The 12,653-nt window shown below is 36.7% G+C and overlaps 1 protein-coding gene across 4 annotated transcripts in view; it reads left to right on the top strand.

Annotated features, from left to right (window-relative positions):
- The first annotated feature begins 5 nt into the window (after positions 1 to 5).
- ADGRB3 (adhesion G protein-coupled receptor B3) overlaps positions 6 to 12,653 on the top strand; it is a 708,772-nt gene continuing 696,124 nt past the window's right edge. The window contains exons 1-3 of one of the 4 annotated variants that reach the window (XM_032409546.1): positions 6 to 282; positions 1,684 to 1,849; positions 3,127 to 3,898. In XM_032409546.1, the coding sequence (XP_032265437.1) occupies positions 3,142 to 3,898 (757 nt within the window). In that variant the 5' untranslated portion in view covers positions 6 to 282; positions 1,684 to 1,849; positions 3,127 to 3,141. Of the gene's footprint in view, positions 283 to 1,683; positions 1,850 to 2,808; positions 3,899 to 12,653 lie in introns of those variants that run through there. The other 3 variants (XM_032409550.1, XM_032409548.1, XM_032409549.1) reach the window with 3 other exon arrangements.

Raw genomic sequence — 12,653 nt, 5'->3', positions numbered from 1 at the left:
CCCGCCACCTCCGTTGGAGGTTGGATTCAGTTGGATTCGGCGTCAGGCTCCGGGGTCCTGGGGGCTTTTTTCTCCCACGCACCCCTCTTTGATTTTCCCCCCATCTTTTGCTTCTCTTAAGTGTGCATTTTAAAAAAATAAATCCTGATTTTTGAAGCTGAGCCGGGGAAAATGGGCAACGGTGATTGGGACCGAAGGGGAGTCTCTCCGTCACTGTTGCTGGGACGCGTGCCTGTGCTGGTGTCTTAGAGCAAGAGCCTCCCTGAGCTTTCGGAGTGGAAGGTAAGGAAGGGGGGGTCCAGGGGTCACCTTCCCTCTGCCAGGGGTCGCCACAGAGGAGCTCTCCGTCTAGGTGTTTGCGGAGGGAGGACAGGAAAGGAAAGGCTGTTGCTGGCAGATGGAGGGGCTGCGAGGAAACCCGACTGTCTGCATTTACTTAAACGCCGCAGTTGAAAAGTTAGAGAAGTCTGTTTTTCAAGAGATGTGCTGGGTCAGAAGGAATAGGCAGGGAGACCTAGAAAATCTGATGGTTGTGTGTGATTGGGGTTATTTTATGGGGAGAAATTTTTAGGTTAGAAGGAAGTTAAGATAAGGGGAGGCAGTGGGTCTTCTATTGGGGAAAAAAATTTAGTGGAGTGATGGCGCCGTCTATGTTTGACTAAACTAAAGTGTCACCGAGAAAATCAGTTTTGAGAATAGCTAAACTAAATGCCGGTTTGCTTCTCAGCAGGAGACAAATAAGTAAATAAATAAATAAACACAACATCCTTGAGACCTTGGTAGCCATCCCTTAGACACCCCCACTCCATTCTTTCTTGAAGAGGGAAATACAATTGTTTGAACTGGCCCTGCAGTCGGGGGCGGGGGTTGGGGGGGCGGCAGAGTTCAATGATTCATTTTTGATTCTTTAGAATAAAACAAGGCTCCGTACACCAAGGCTTAAGGATTAAGATAAAGAGCATTATATTGAGGGGGCTCTCTTGAGCAAGCTTGAAAGTGAAATCGGAGCTATTTCCTCACTCTTTCTAATTCTTGATGAGCACAGCAATGCAGACATGCACTGTCAAATAAATGGAAGCAAAAGTACCGGATTTCATTGGGAAAAGAAATACGACCTCTTTTTGAGTTACCTATTATAAAATGAAGCCCCCTTTCATGGATGGAATTCCTAATTTAGACACTTATTGTCACATTGGCTCTCAACGCCTACACTCTATCCTGAAGAACACTGCGCAGACCTGCATTGCCTGCAAAGTGCTACAGCAAAAAAAGAGGAAATTATTTCCAGAATTTCCTGCAACTTTCCCAATTTTTTAACCTTTAAATGCTCATTGGCTTTATTTTCTCAAGAAGAAAATGCATTATTCATTGAGCTGTATGCTTGAAACAGAGAACGCTGTTTTGATAGTCCCAGCAGTTCTGATGTTATTTTAAACTGCTGCTATATAGAGATTTAGAGTTGGGGCTGTTTTCTCCTATATCAAGACATAGAATTTGAATTATGATCTGGAAAATGCAGATCTATCTTCAGGGACTTCGGTCACTGGTATTTGTGTGCATGCGTTGGTGTGTGTTATGCAATGGGAAGGAAGAGGGTTTTATCCTTTGGTTCAGAGAGGACCCAGGCAAAGACTCGAAAACTCTTAACTGTCTATATGTCTGTATGTCTGTCTCTGTTTACAGAACAGTGGAAGAGACTGCAGCCTAAAGACTTTTATAATTAACTTGGCATCACTTTTCTCAGCTCAAAGGCTAAACAAAAAAGCAGTGTCATTTATTCTAAGAAATAACTTCTTAAAGGTTAAAGCTGAAAAAAATTCGAGTTATTTTTGGATAACAACTTACAGAGGTAAATATAACCAAGGATTACTTTATTATGCAAGGCCAGGTTAAAAAATAGAAAAGGAGCTTTGGAGCTCTTGTTGGAAAAGGAGCAATTCAGTAATTGAAATCTGCTAGGAAAGAAAATGCTAATGTCTTTTATCTACCATGTGTAAATCTTACAGTAGATAACTCTAGATAAAATAGTCCTAATTAAAAAAAAATTAAAAGACTGAAGCCAGCTCAATTACCGTGGTTCTGGGATTTTTCACTGACATTGCCTTTGGATACAGATACTAATACAGTGATCCACTTTATGTATCCCAAGAGGGCATGTCACATTGAAATGACTGCCTTAAATCCTGGTTCTTGGTGGTGATGTTGAAAAGTCTTCCCCATGTATCTACCCATCTATACCCCTTCTCAGATGATGGTTTTAAAATTTCATTAATCCACATGAATAACAGTGTTTCTGCACAGGAATTCCCATCAGTTCACAAGGTGGTCCCTGCAAAGACAAGTATGGGCATTTGGGAGATGATGTTTCATCCTCAACAAATTATCATTCATGTTTTTAAAATCGTGGCTATCCTTTATCGAAATTATTTTTCATGTTTAAGATAAGAGAAATAATGCGATGACAGCTGTTCCCAGATTATCAGATTAGATTTTGTGTGATGATGTTTACTGCAGGCCGACTGAGGGAGAGAAAAGGTTGTATAGGTTGCTTAAAAATATTTCAAAAATTAGGGGCGCCTGGGTGGCTCGGTCGTTGGGCGTCTGCCTTCGGCTCGGCTTATGTTCCCAGGTCCTGGGATCGAGCCCCACGTCAGGCTCCCTGCGCTGCGGGGGGCCTGCTTCTCCCTCTCCCTCTCCCCCTGCTTGTGTTCCTTCTCTGTCTCTGTCAAATAAATAAATCTTTAAAAAAAATTTTTTTTTCAAAAATTAAAATTTAGCTTATGATATTTTAAAAATATATGTTTCCTCTTCTTTCAATAGACTCATAATGCACTTGGAGGAAATCCTGATAGATAAATAGAGCATTCCTGTTAATCATCTATTAAATATTATTTTTAAATTGAATGTGGAGAATTTTGCCATTGTGAATGACCGCGTGAGGGCGCTGTTCACACAGCAACAGATACTTTCCTAGCGTTATAAAATAAAAAAATTACCTGCCCTTCTTTTAAAAAGGGTTTTTTACTGAAATCTTGAAAACAGCTGGCTGTAATATTGGAAGGAGTTTCTTTTTTTCAATGCGCGTAGACTCCTACTTGCATTTTACTTTCATTGCCATTTTTACAGGCCAAATGACATAGGATGAAGGCTGTTCGTAACCTGCTGATTTATATATTTTCCACCTATCTCCTGGTTATGTTTGGATTTAATGCTGCCCAAGACTTCTGGTGTTCAACTTTGGTGAAGGGAGTCATTTATGGATCGTATTCTGTAAGTGAAATGTTTCCCAAAAACTTTACAAACTGCACTTGGACGCTGGAAAATCCAGATCCAACCAAATATAGCATTTACCTGAAATTTTCCAAAAAGGACCTTAGCTGCTCTAACTTTTCCCTCTTGGCTTATCAGTTTGATCATTTTTCCCATGAAAAAATAAAGGATCTTTTAAGAAAGAATCATTCTATAATGCAACTCTGCGATTCCAAGAATGCTTTCGTTTTTCTACAGTATGATAAAAATTTTATTCAAATACGTCGGGTGTTTCCAACCGATTTCCCAGGATTACAGAAAAAAGGGGAAGAAGATCAGAAATCCTTTTTTGAGTTTTTGGTATTGAACAAGGTGAGCCCGAGCCAGTTTGGTTGCCATGTATTATGCACTTGGCTGGAGAGCTGCTTAAAATCAGAAAATGGGAGAACAGAATCATGTGGGATTATGTATACAAAATGCACCTGCCCTCAGCATTTGGGAGAGTGGGGGATCGACGACCAGTCGCTGGTTTTGTTAAATAACGTGGTGTTACCCCTGAATGAGCAGACCGAGGGCTGCCTGACCCAGGAGCTGCAAACCACCCAGGTCTGCAATCTTACCAGAGAGGCCAAGCGACCGCCCAAAGAAGGTAAGTGCCCAGCAGAGAGGGGGAGATGAGGCAGGAGGGGTGTTGGGAGATGGTATTAAGTTGTGTGGTTTCAACACAAGAGCTTAATCATTGCTCTTTAACTCTATCATCTTTGGAGTCATTTGATTTGTGATCTTCACTAATAAAGGTCCCTTAAACTACTTTTGGGTTTCAAGATTTTAGAGATGGGGTGGTGAGGATGGGATAGCTCTCATCAGGATGCCCTGGTAGTGCGTCAAAAACGTGGAGCCAGTTTGCAGTGGAGGTTGGTGAGGTGGGGGGTCGTTATTGGGCTGCAGCCCCTTGGGGAGATCTACTTATACACATGCACTCTCTCTCATGCACACTCCTGTGAAATGGATTTGTAGGATTTCTGCCTGATGCTATAGCCCTGTAAAAAGTACCCTTCACTTCCTCTGGTCTTTGCTCTCTCTGTCTCACTGTCTCAGCCAAGACCCCTTTAGTTGTGCTGCCCCAAGTTGGGGAAGCAGGACGAAAAGGTGACACAAACTCAATAGCAAGCCTGTTTGGACCAAATGACTTTCTGACCCCTGAAAACAAGGGTGTCCCCCTCCCCCACAGGCCCTATAATTTTAAAAAAAATGCTTTGCACAATAAATCCCGTGTGCTTGCTCTTTCGAAACCCCACTGGAAGTGCAAACTCTGGGGTCTCCTGGCTGTGAAACCACTTGGAGGCAGGAGTGAAGGGTAGAATTAAAACACAGGCTGATCCTGTAAAACCTGTCAGCCCTCTTGGGTGATTTTTGCTCTCCTTGGTCCCCTGTTGATACACACGAGGAGAGTGGGAGCATGTCAGAGATGAGCTAGATGGAAGAAATAGTGCAACGGAAATGCAGAGGAAAAAGAGAAAAGTACAGGAGTGATTTATAGCTTTCACCCAATCCCCAGTGGGGGAGCTACCAGAGGATTTCAGATTGTGGATTACGTTTAATAATGCAAGAAAGCAGACATATTTTGAGAAAATAACTTTCCTGTTTGTAAGGTTAACGGATGTGTTCCATTCCTTTGAGGACACGGCTGATACGTATTCGTTCTCGCTCCCCAACCCTGCAACTAGAGAGTGTGTTGATTTTTTATGCAGGAAATGTTTTCTGATCGCCACAAAGATCCCTGTCTGTGGAAAGGGACAGCCAAGCTCCAGTCCCTCTTTCCTCCCCCTTCCCCAACAGAAGTTGTCTTTGTGGCCAATATAAAATTGACACGTTGTTGGAGAATTTTCTTTAAGAGTAGCCAAGGCTTTGTAAGGGGTCAGGGTGGGAGGGAAAGAGAGAGAAGGGCTTAACTAGCTAGATGCGGTTTCTCTGCTGAAAGCAATTTGGGGGATGGGGATTATGGAAGAGCAATGGTACACGGGGAGAAGACGTGTTAGAAAATAAATGCAGACTAATGGCAATGAGAGAGGGTTGAAAACCTTTAAGATTTCTACAGGTCAGTGTTTCACTAACAGCTGTGGCTGAAGAAAACAAAGTGGTTTTAAATTACAGGAGTTCTTTTCTCTAGTAAAAATCCCAGAGAAGCACTTGCAACTGCAGGGATGGTATTTAACACCATTTAAAACTAATTAGTGTCCCCTAGAATAAGAAGCTACAGTACACACAGAAAATGTGATGCTACAAGCTGGCTAATAAGACAATTAACACCAGAAACTAGTATTTGTTTGTTTGTTTTATTGCTGTTTTAATAAAATCTAGAGAATCTGTTTTGGTTTTTTTTTTCCAGTAGTTAAAATTCTATCATGAAATTGACTGCCGATGAGGAGACGAAAGTGAATCTAGTTCTGGAAGCTTTTTTTGTGAATGGTAGCAAGGCACAAAAACAAAGTTGTGTGCACATTAAGCATGATTTTCAAAGATTTTGCAGGTCATGATCATGAGATGTGGGTTGAAACAGTGCTAGGATTTATAGAAGTTGGACTAGTCATTTGTTTTGTAAATGAGTAAGAATATGAGTGATTTTAGACATTTGATGTATAAATCACGTGGGAGCACGTCTATTTCTTTTGGCTAATTAGCTGGCAAAATGAGAAAGGAATAGCTCCATAGACAAATAAGTGATTATGTTAAAATCATTATCGTGGTACTAGAACTGAACTAGGAAAACTTTGTATAATAGGGGAAGAATATATGCTGTATCAGTAAAATTGCACAGCCTGTATTCTCTTTATTCTAAATGTGTGTTCTTTAATTGTTTAGGTATTCTGAGTCAGAAAGGTAAGGATAAATAATTCCTGATGACATAATTGTAGCTGCTGCATTTAGAAGTAATTCTTATAAAATATATTCAGCATTCCTTACCTCACTTAAAGAAGATCTTTTTGGCATTGCTGTGTTATAGGAAAGGAATGTGAAAATCTGCAGACTCTTAATTTAGTAAAATTTATGCAAAGTGTATTAAATCTTAAATATTTTATATAAACACTATAGAAAATCTTATGAAGGAATTATTTAATACCATTTCAAATAAACTACCATATAATGATATTCACAAGGTTAGAGGTTAATAATTACATACAGTTGTGCTGCTCATTCATACCTAATTTTATTCCAAAATGTCTTTACTTTATATGGTAACATGTAATCCCAGGTTTTAAAATAAGGCTTTAAAAATTCTACTTACATATTATAATAATAAATGATTTCTATTTTCTATAGAAAAATAGACTATCCTGTAAGTCATCAAGGGAATAAATACAAAATTATTCTCTATAGTTTTTCTTTACTTCTGTTTTATTCACTGTAATAAGTACTGAAAACCATGAGTGGAAATATTTTCTACATTCATTACATTATAGAAGTGGCACAAATTGGATAGAAGACTCTTTACATGCAATAGATGCAATTCTAGGTTGTTTTGTGCAGTGCTGGTGGTGATGGTAATGGTGTACCGAATGCTGAATATTTTGAATGTGTCCACTGAAATCACAAAATCATATTTAGTTAATATTTGAGGAAATAATAGGCTCCCAGGACAGAGATGTTGATTTTGTTGACATAGGATTTCTACTAAAATGTTTGTTAATAATACATTCATGTACTAAAGAATTTCATAGTCAGAAAACAGCAAGAAGAAAACTATCGCGGTTTGTAGTGATGACACCAACAATTGCAAATGTTATCTTGAGTATATTATAAGAGTAAATAATTGGACTGCTGCTTTTTAAAGTAATACATTAATGTGTCTTGTTTTTTTAAGATCATGTTTGACGTATTTGAGGGTGATATATGATTATAAAAACTTACTTGCCATTCCCCAATTTTTCTGTGAAAATTTGAAAGCCAGGTAAACCAACAAAATGAAGCCTTTTAAAAATAATGATGTCTAATTTCAGGTAATATTTACTAAAAACTGTCTACATTTAATGTATATAAACTTTTTTTTTTTAAAGGAAAATCAAATGACATTGCTGTTTACCTGGTTTTCAGATATAAGTCTGGGGAGGGACTGGCATGTTTTCATGAGGCCTTTACTACATTTTATAAGAATTTTTTTTTTTCTACCATAGATGAATCTGGACTATATAGCTAAAATATAAGATGTGCTATAAGATCTTACTTCTTACTACTTCACCTAAAATAAGCAGCTAAAACAGTTTGGGCAGAAAAATTCTCTACCAGGGTATCTAAATCACATAATAAGCCTTAATGGAACCTTTGTTTTCTACTTACATCAATGGTGCTACTTATGTGAAGGGAAATTGGGATTCCTGTATAGATTCCAGGAAATCTGAACACACATACTCATTTGTCTTTTCACTCTGCCTGTACTAATCCTTGATATCCTATCACCCCAGGGAAGTCTCACTATGTGCCTGTGTAAAATCTAGCCTGGGTTGTGTGTGTTTACAGTTCTAGGTAACTGTTTTGTCATCTACAGCAATATGTGTCTCTATCAGTGTGTTTTCATTTCTTTCTACTCTTGCTCTTTTTGCCCTCAGAACTGTTCAGCATGCTTCGCGTTCCTCTTTAGCGTCCTTGGATCTTACTTCCTTTGTAAATGATTGCCATGATCCCACACTCTCTAACGGAATGTAGAAAGGCATACTGAGTCTGTGGTTCCTTGAAGATGCAGAGCCTGAGAGTTTGCTTTACCCCTTGGCTGCATCCCATAGTGCTCAGCACGAACTGTACTTCTGTTCTAGCATTTATCATATTGCAGTGTATTTTCTGTCTATATTTCCATCTCCCTCCACTAGACCTGGGAATTCTTCAAGCATAAAGACTGAGTCTTCAGTTGTCTATGACAGTCTTAATAGAGCTTCAGTAAATATTAAATGTCAAATGAACAAAACAAAAAAGATCTCAATAGGAAAGATAGTAATAACATGGGTTACAATCGAAAGAATAAAACTACATCATTTGGGGAAAGAGGCCACCTTTTACTTTCTGGTTTTTTATGGAATGGAAGATGGCTACCATTTATATAATTTCTAATTCTATTAATGTATTATTTATGCCAGCTTCTGATCTCAATATATTATTTAATATCACTTTTTAAACAAGAAAAAAGAATCAATAAGAAATATTATTAATTTTATATTTATATTAAAAGATTTATGGTCCATATAACTTTCTACACATGGCTATCTACAAAAAAAATGATAAGAAAATTTGCATTTCTATTTAACTGGTTTCATTTCTCTTTATGTTTCTCTCTTCTGACTCTAGCATTACTTCTACAGTAATGACATTTCCCAATCCTCTCTTGCACAGTTTGAAGACAAACATGCAAACTCTTTCCAAGAAAGAGGAAAGGAGTATTTGCATGTCAAGTTCAGTGCTTCTGTTATTCACTCCTATTTAATAATCTATAAATGTAGTAATAGTAGAATATTATTAAAAGTGTAGGCCTGATCAAGTAAAGTGCCATAATTTTTACTTTTGCCATTTTTGAATTTTGACAAACAATTTAGGACATCTCATATATATATTACTTAATGAAACAAAATTCCATTATATGGCAACATATTTTCTGTGGGCGATAAATTAAAATACATGAAAATTTGTGTGTGGGGACGCCTTGGTGGCTCAGTTGGTTAAGCGTCTGCCTTCAGCTCAGGTCATGATCCCAGGGTCCTGGGATTGAGTCCTGCATTGGGCTCCTTGCTCAGCGGGGAGCCTGTTTTTCCCTCTCCCTCTGCCCCTCCCCCCTGCTTGTGCATGTGCTTTCTCTCTCTCTGATGAATAAATAAATAAAATTTAAAAAAAAGAAAATTTATGTGTGCACATATGTCCCCTGCATGCACACATTTCCCAAGATGTGTCAGTGGGTTTTATGATAGCTGTAGATAAATGTATTGTAGGTTAGTTTTCTTCCAAAATTGACAAGGAAATTTTACTTAGAGTTCGGCTTCATGCATTACCTTATTGACTTCATTTCCTAATAGAAGCAATTTTATTGTTAAACTGAAGACTTTTATAAAATATAATATTCTTTAGAATCACTCTGGTATACGTTACCGAAAGTCATTTGGCTCTTGGATCTAAAATCAATATTCATTCAAAAATAAACTTTTCTTTTTCAAAATGTCATTGCTGGGTTTTAAAATCTACTATTTGAGTTTGAATCTACTCTTCTATATCGTAACTGTGTTACTCTGTATTACTACTTTCCCCTTCTCAGATTAGGTTAGTGATGCTTATTTCTCAGGGTATAGGCGAACAGGAAATGACATCATGTATTGAATTTTAAGAACTTAATAAAATTAATGGCTTGGAATATTTTAGTTCCTGTCAGCCCTGTGGAAATTTCTTCCCAAATCAATTAACTAATAAAAATCAGAGAGGTATGCAATTTTTCTAAGTATATCACTTCATTGAAATGAAAGGTATTTTGGTGTACCTTACACTTGAGTCCTCAGAATGACTCAGCCTCCTAGTAGCATCTGTCAAGTGCTGAGCTTGACTCATCAATCTTTGGTAGTAGAGTGTTGAATTAAATGAGATTGCACATGTAAAACACTTAGTCCATTGCTCGAGTTATATTAGGCCCTCAGTTCAGTTTTTGAATGTCTTTTTTATTCTTATCTTCTGGCTATAAATGATAGAGGATTAATAATAAATAATGAAGCAGATTGTCATTATTTGAACTTGTTTAGGAATTTGGGGCATTTAACAAAGGATCATTAAGCATCTTGAATGTATGTCTATCTTGTATTAGATACAGAAAAGGTAGCATCTCAGTACCTGTGTGTTGATGGAGGCATGACTAATATATCAAATAGATCAAGCTAGTGGTGTGTGAGTCATCCTAGGCCTGGGAAGATGTCCTTTGGATATCATTGCTGATAGCCTACAAATCCATTTAAATTAAACTGTTTCATGAGTATTTTAATCTTTGCTGTGTTATGCAAAATTAAGTTCATGTTTTGAAATGTATTTTGAAAAGGAATTATCTTGAAATATTAATCCCTAATCAACCATTTGTAAAAAAAATTCGGATCACTGGATTGTGGTCACATACCAGTAAGCCCCAGGATTCCCCCAAAAGCTTATACATTCAGATATTGAAAAGAAAACAATTTTTTTTTTAGTGCTCATTTAAAGATTCTGATATTTTCTTGAAGGAAAATTACAAAATGTGATCTATAAGACTCCATGAAATGCTAAATGCTCTATGTTCAATTATCTTTCAACTATCATTCAGGAATTTTGCTCACTTGCAGAGAATGACCTAGCTACCTATCTATTAAATATTAATAAGTAATGTATCTCTGCTATACACAGAAAGTATAATAAGTAACATATGCATAATGAATACATTAGTGTGGAGCTGTTTCTCTCAAAATTAAGTGAATGGAGTCTTTTCTAAAATCTGACACGTTTGCTGATACCCATTTTAACCATAACCACGCCCATCCCCATCACATAATCATTGATGTTTGGAACACATTATAAAACATGAAGGTAAAATGATTACTGTTTAGTTTCCATTATGTTAAATGACATAATTTACCTGCCAACCTAATCCTGGATATTGTATTCTCTAATTATTTCTTCTGGATAATAAGTTTCTTTGGGGAATGTTCTGTTGTTTGGGAAAACAGAATAAATACGTGCGTGGAGAAGATACTAGAACACTAATAGAGCCAGATTATAATACAGTTGACCCCTGAACACCAGGGAAGTTATGGGCACAGTTGAAAATCTGTGTATAATTTTTGACTCCCCCCAAATTTAACTTCTAATAGGCTGCTATTGAGAGAAGCCCTACCAATTATATAAACAGTGAATTAACACATTTTGTGTATATACATATACATATATATACACACATATATACTGTATTCTTTTAGCAAGCTAGAGAAAAGAAAATATTAAGAAAATCATAAGAGAAAATACATTTATAATACAGTACTATATTTATATAAAAAAATCTGAGTGTAAGTGGACTCATGGAATTCAAGCCCATGTTGTTCAAGGGTCAACTGATTTAGAATACAACTTAGATACACTTAAACGGAATAAAAAGCATTAAAACAGTTGAGGAGACAACCAGAGAAGGCTACCTTGATGAAATTACTTTTTAGCATAAATATGTTAAGGTGATATGAATTTCACAGAAATATTATCTCTCCTGGGTAATTCATGCTGGGTGGGTGTTACACAGTATTTTTTTCATGACATTTCTACTGGTCTTCCTCCCTTTTAAGGTAATCTTAAAAATTTTGATAATTTTAAAAAAATTAATTTCTGTGCTTGCATATCTAAACAATTTGTTTTCCCATAAACGTTTTAAAGATAAGCTTCATCATTATACTGACACTCACTCCTGAGAAAACAAGGAAATAAAGCATTATAATAAGCATTTTATACATTTAAAGAATATAATAAAACCTAAAATTGAGAAAATGCTTTCCAGTTTGCCAAGCTCTGTTGCATACATTATTTTATTTGGGGAATAATTGTGTGAAACACATATTATTTGTCCCATTGACGTGTGCTGAATATATAGAATACCCTAAAGACTGTGGTTTTCCTTTCTCTAAAAATTTAATACAGATTGGTTCAAATGAAAAACTAGAGAATTTCAGAGCTATGGGTTTTCTCACTGTCTCTGGAGTGCTTGAATCTGAATCACAAATTTGCAGATATATGAAGGACTTTAGGTGTTATGTAGTCCAAATCTTACCTGATTAATGGATTCCCAATCTGCAAATATGTGATGGGAACATTATTTCAGCTGAATTTAAGTCTTCTTGGAATTTATATTTAATACCATTTCTCTAACATGAAAGAGGCACAGTCACTTAGGACTGTTTGATAGTTCTACAGTTTGATTAAAAAAATATATCTCGTATCTAACCAGGACAATAATCAGAGTATACTTCACTAAACTACTTATTACAGAGTAGTCTCTACAAATGAAAGCTTTCATCCCTAGATTTTTGTTCTATTTGGTATATATTATTTAAACAATGTGATGTCAATCTCAAAAAACAATTTTCAGTCTAAGTTCCTTAAATTTAAAGAGCCGTGTATTTCATATTTCAAGTTCAGAGTGTGTGTAGATTTACTAAGATGATTTAGCAACATCTATCTTGGATTTTCATTTCACTCTCCTTTTCTAGGGAAATCTGTGTTTTGGGGAAATAGCATGTCTTACATTTTTTAGTTATTCTATGGTACACTGAGAAATAGTGTTGAGGGCGGGAGAAGAGGGAGGTCTGGGCTCCCTTCTTCTGTTGAAGGTCAGAGCTTCAGTGAGGTGGGCTTACCCTTGGAGTTCTGATAACCAC

This window comes from Phoca vitulina, unplaced genomic scaffold (genome assembly GCF_004348235.1).
Source record: "Phoca vitulina isolate PV1807 unplaced genomic scaffold, GSC_HSeal_1.0 scaffold11, whole genome shotgun sequence".
Classification (NCBI taxonomy): Eukaryota; Metazoa; Chordata; class Mammalia; order Carnivora; family Phocidae; genus Phoca; species Phoca vitulina.
The sequence above is the reverse complement of the archived record's forward strand: the minus strand, read 5'-3'. Positions and strand labels throughout refer to the sequence as shown.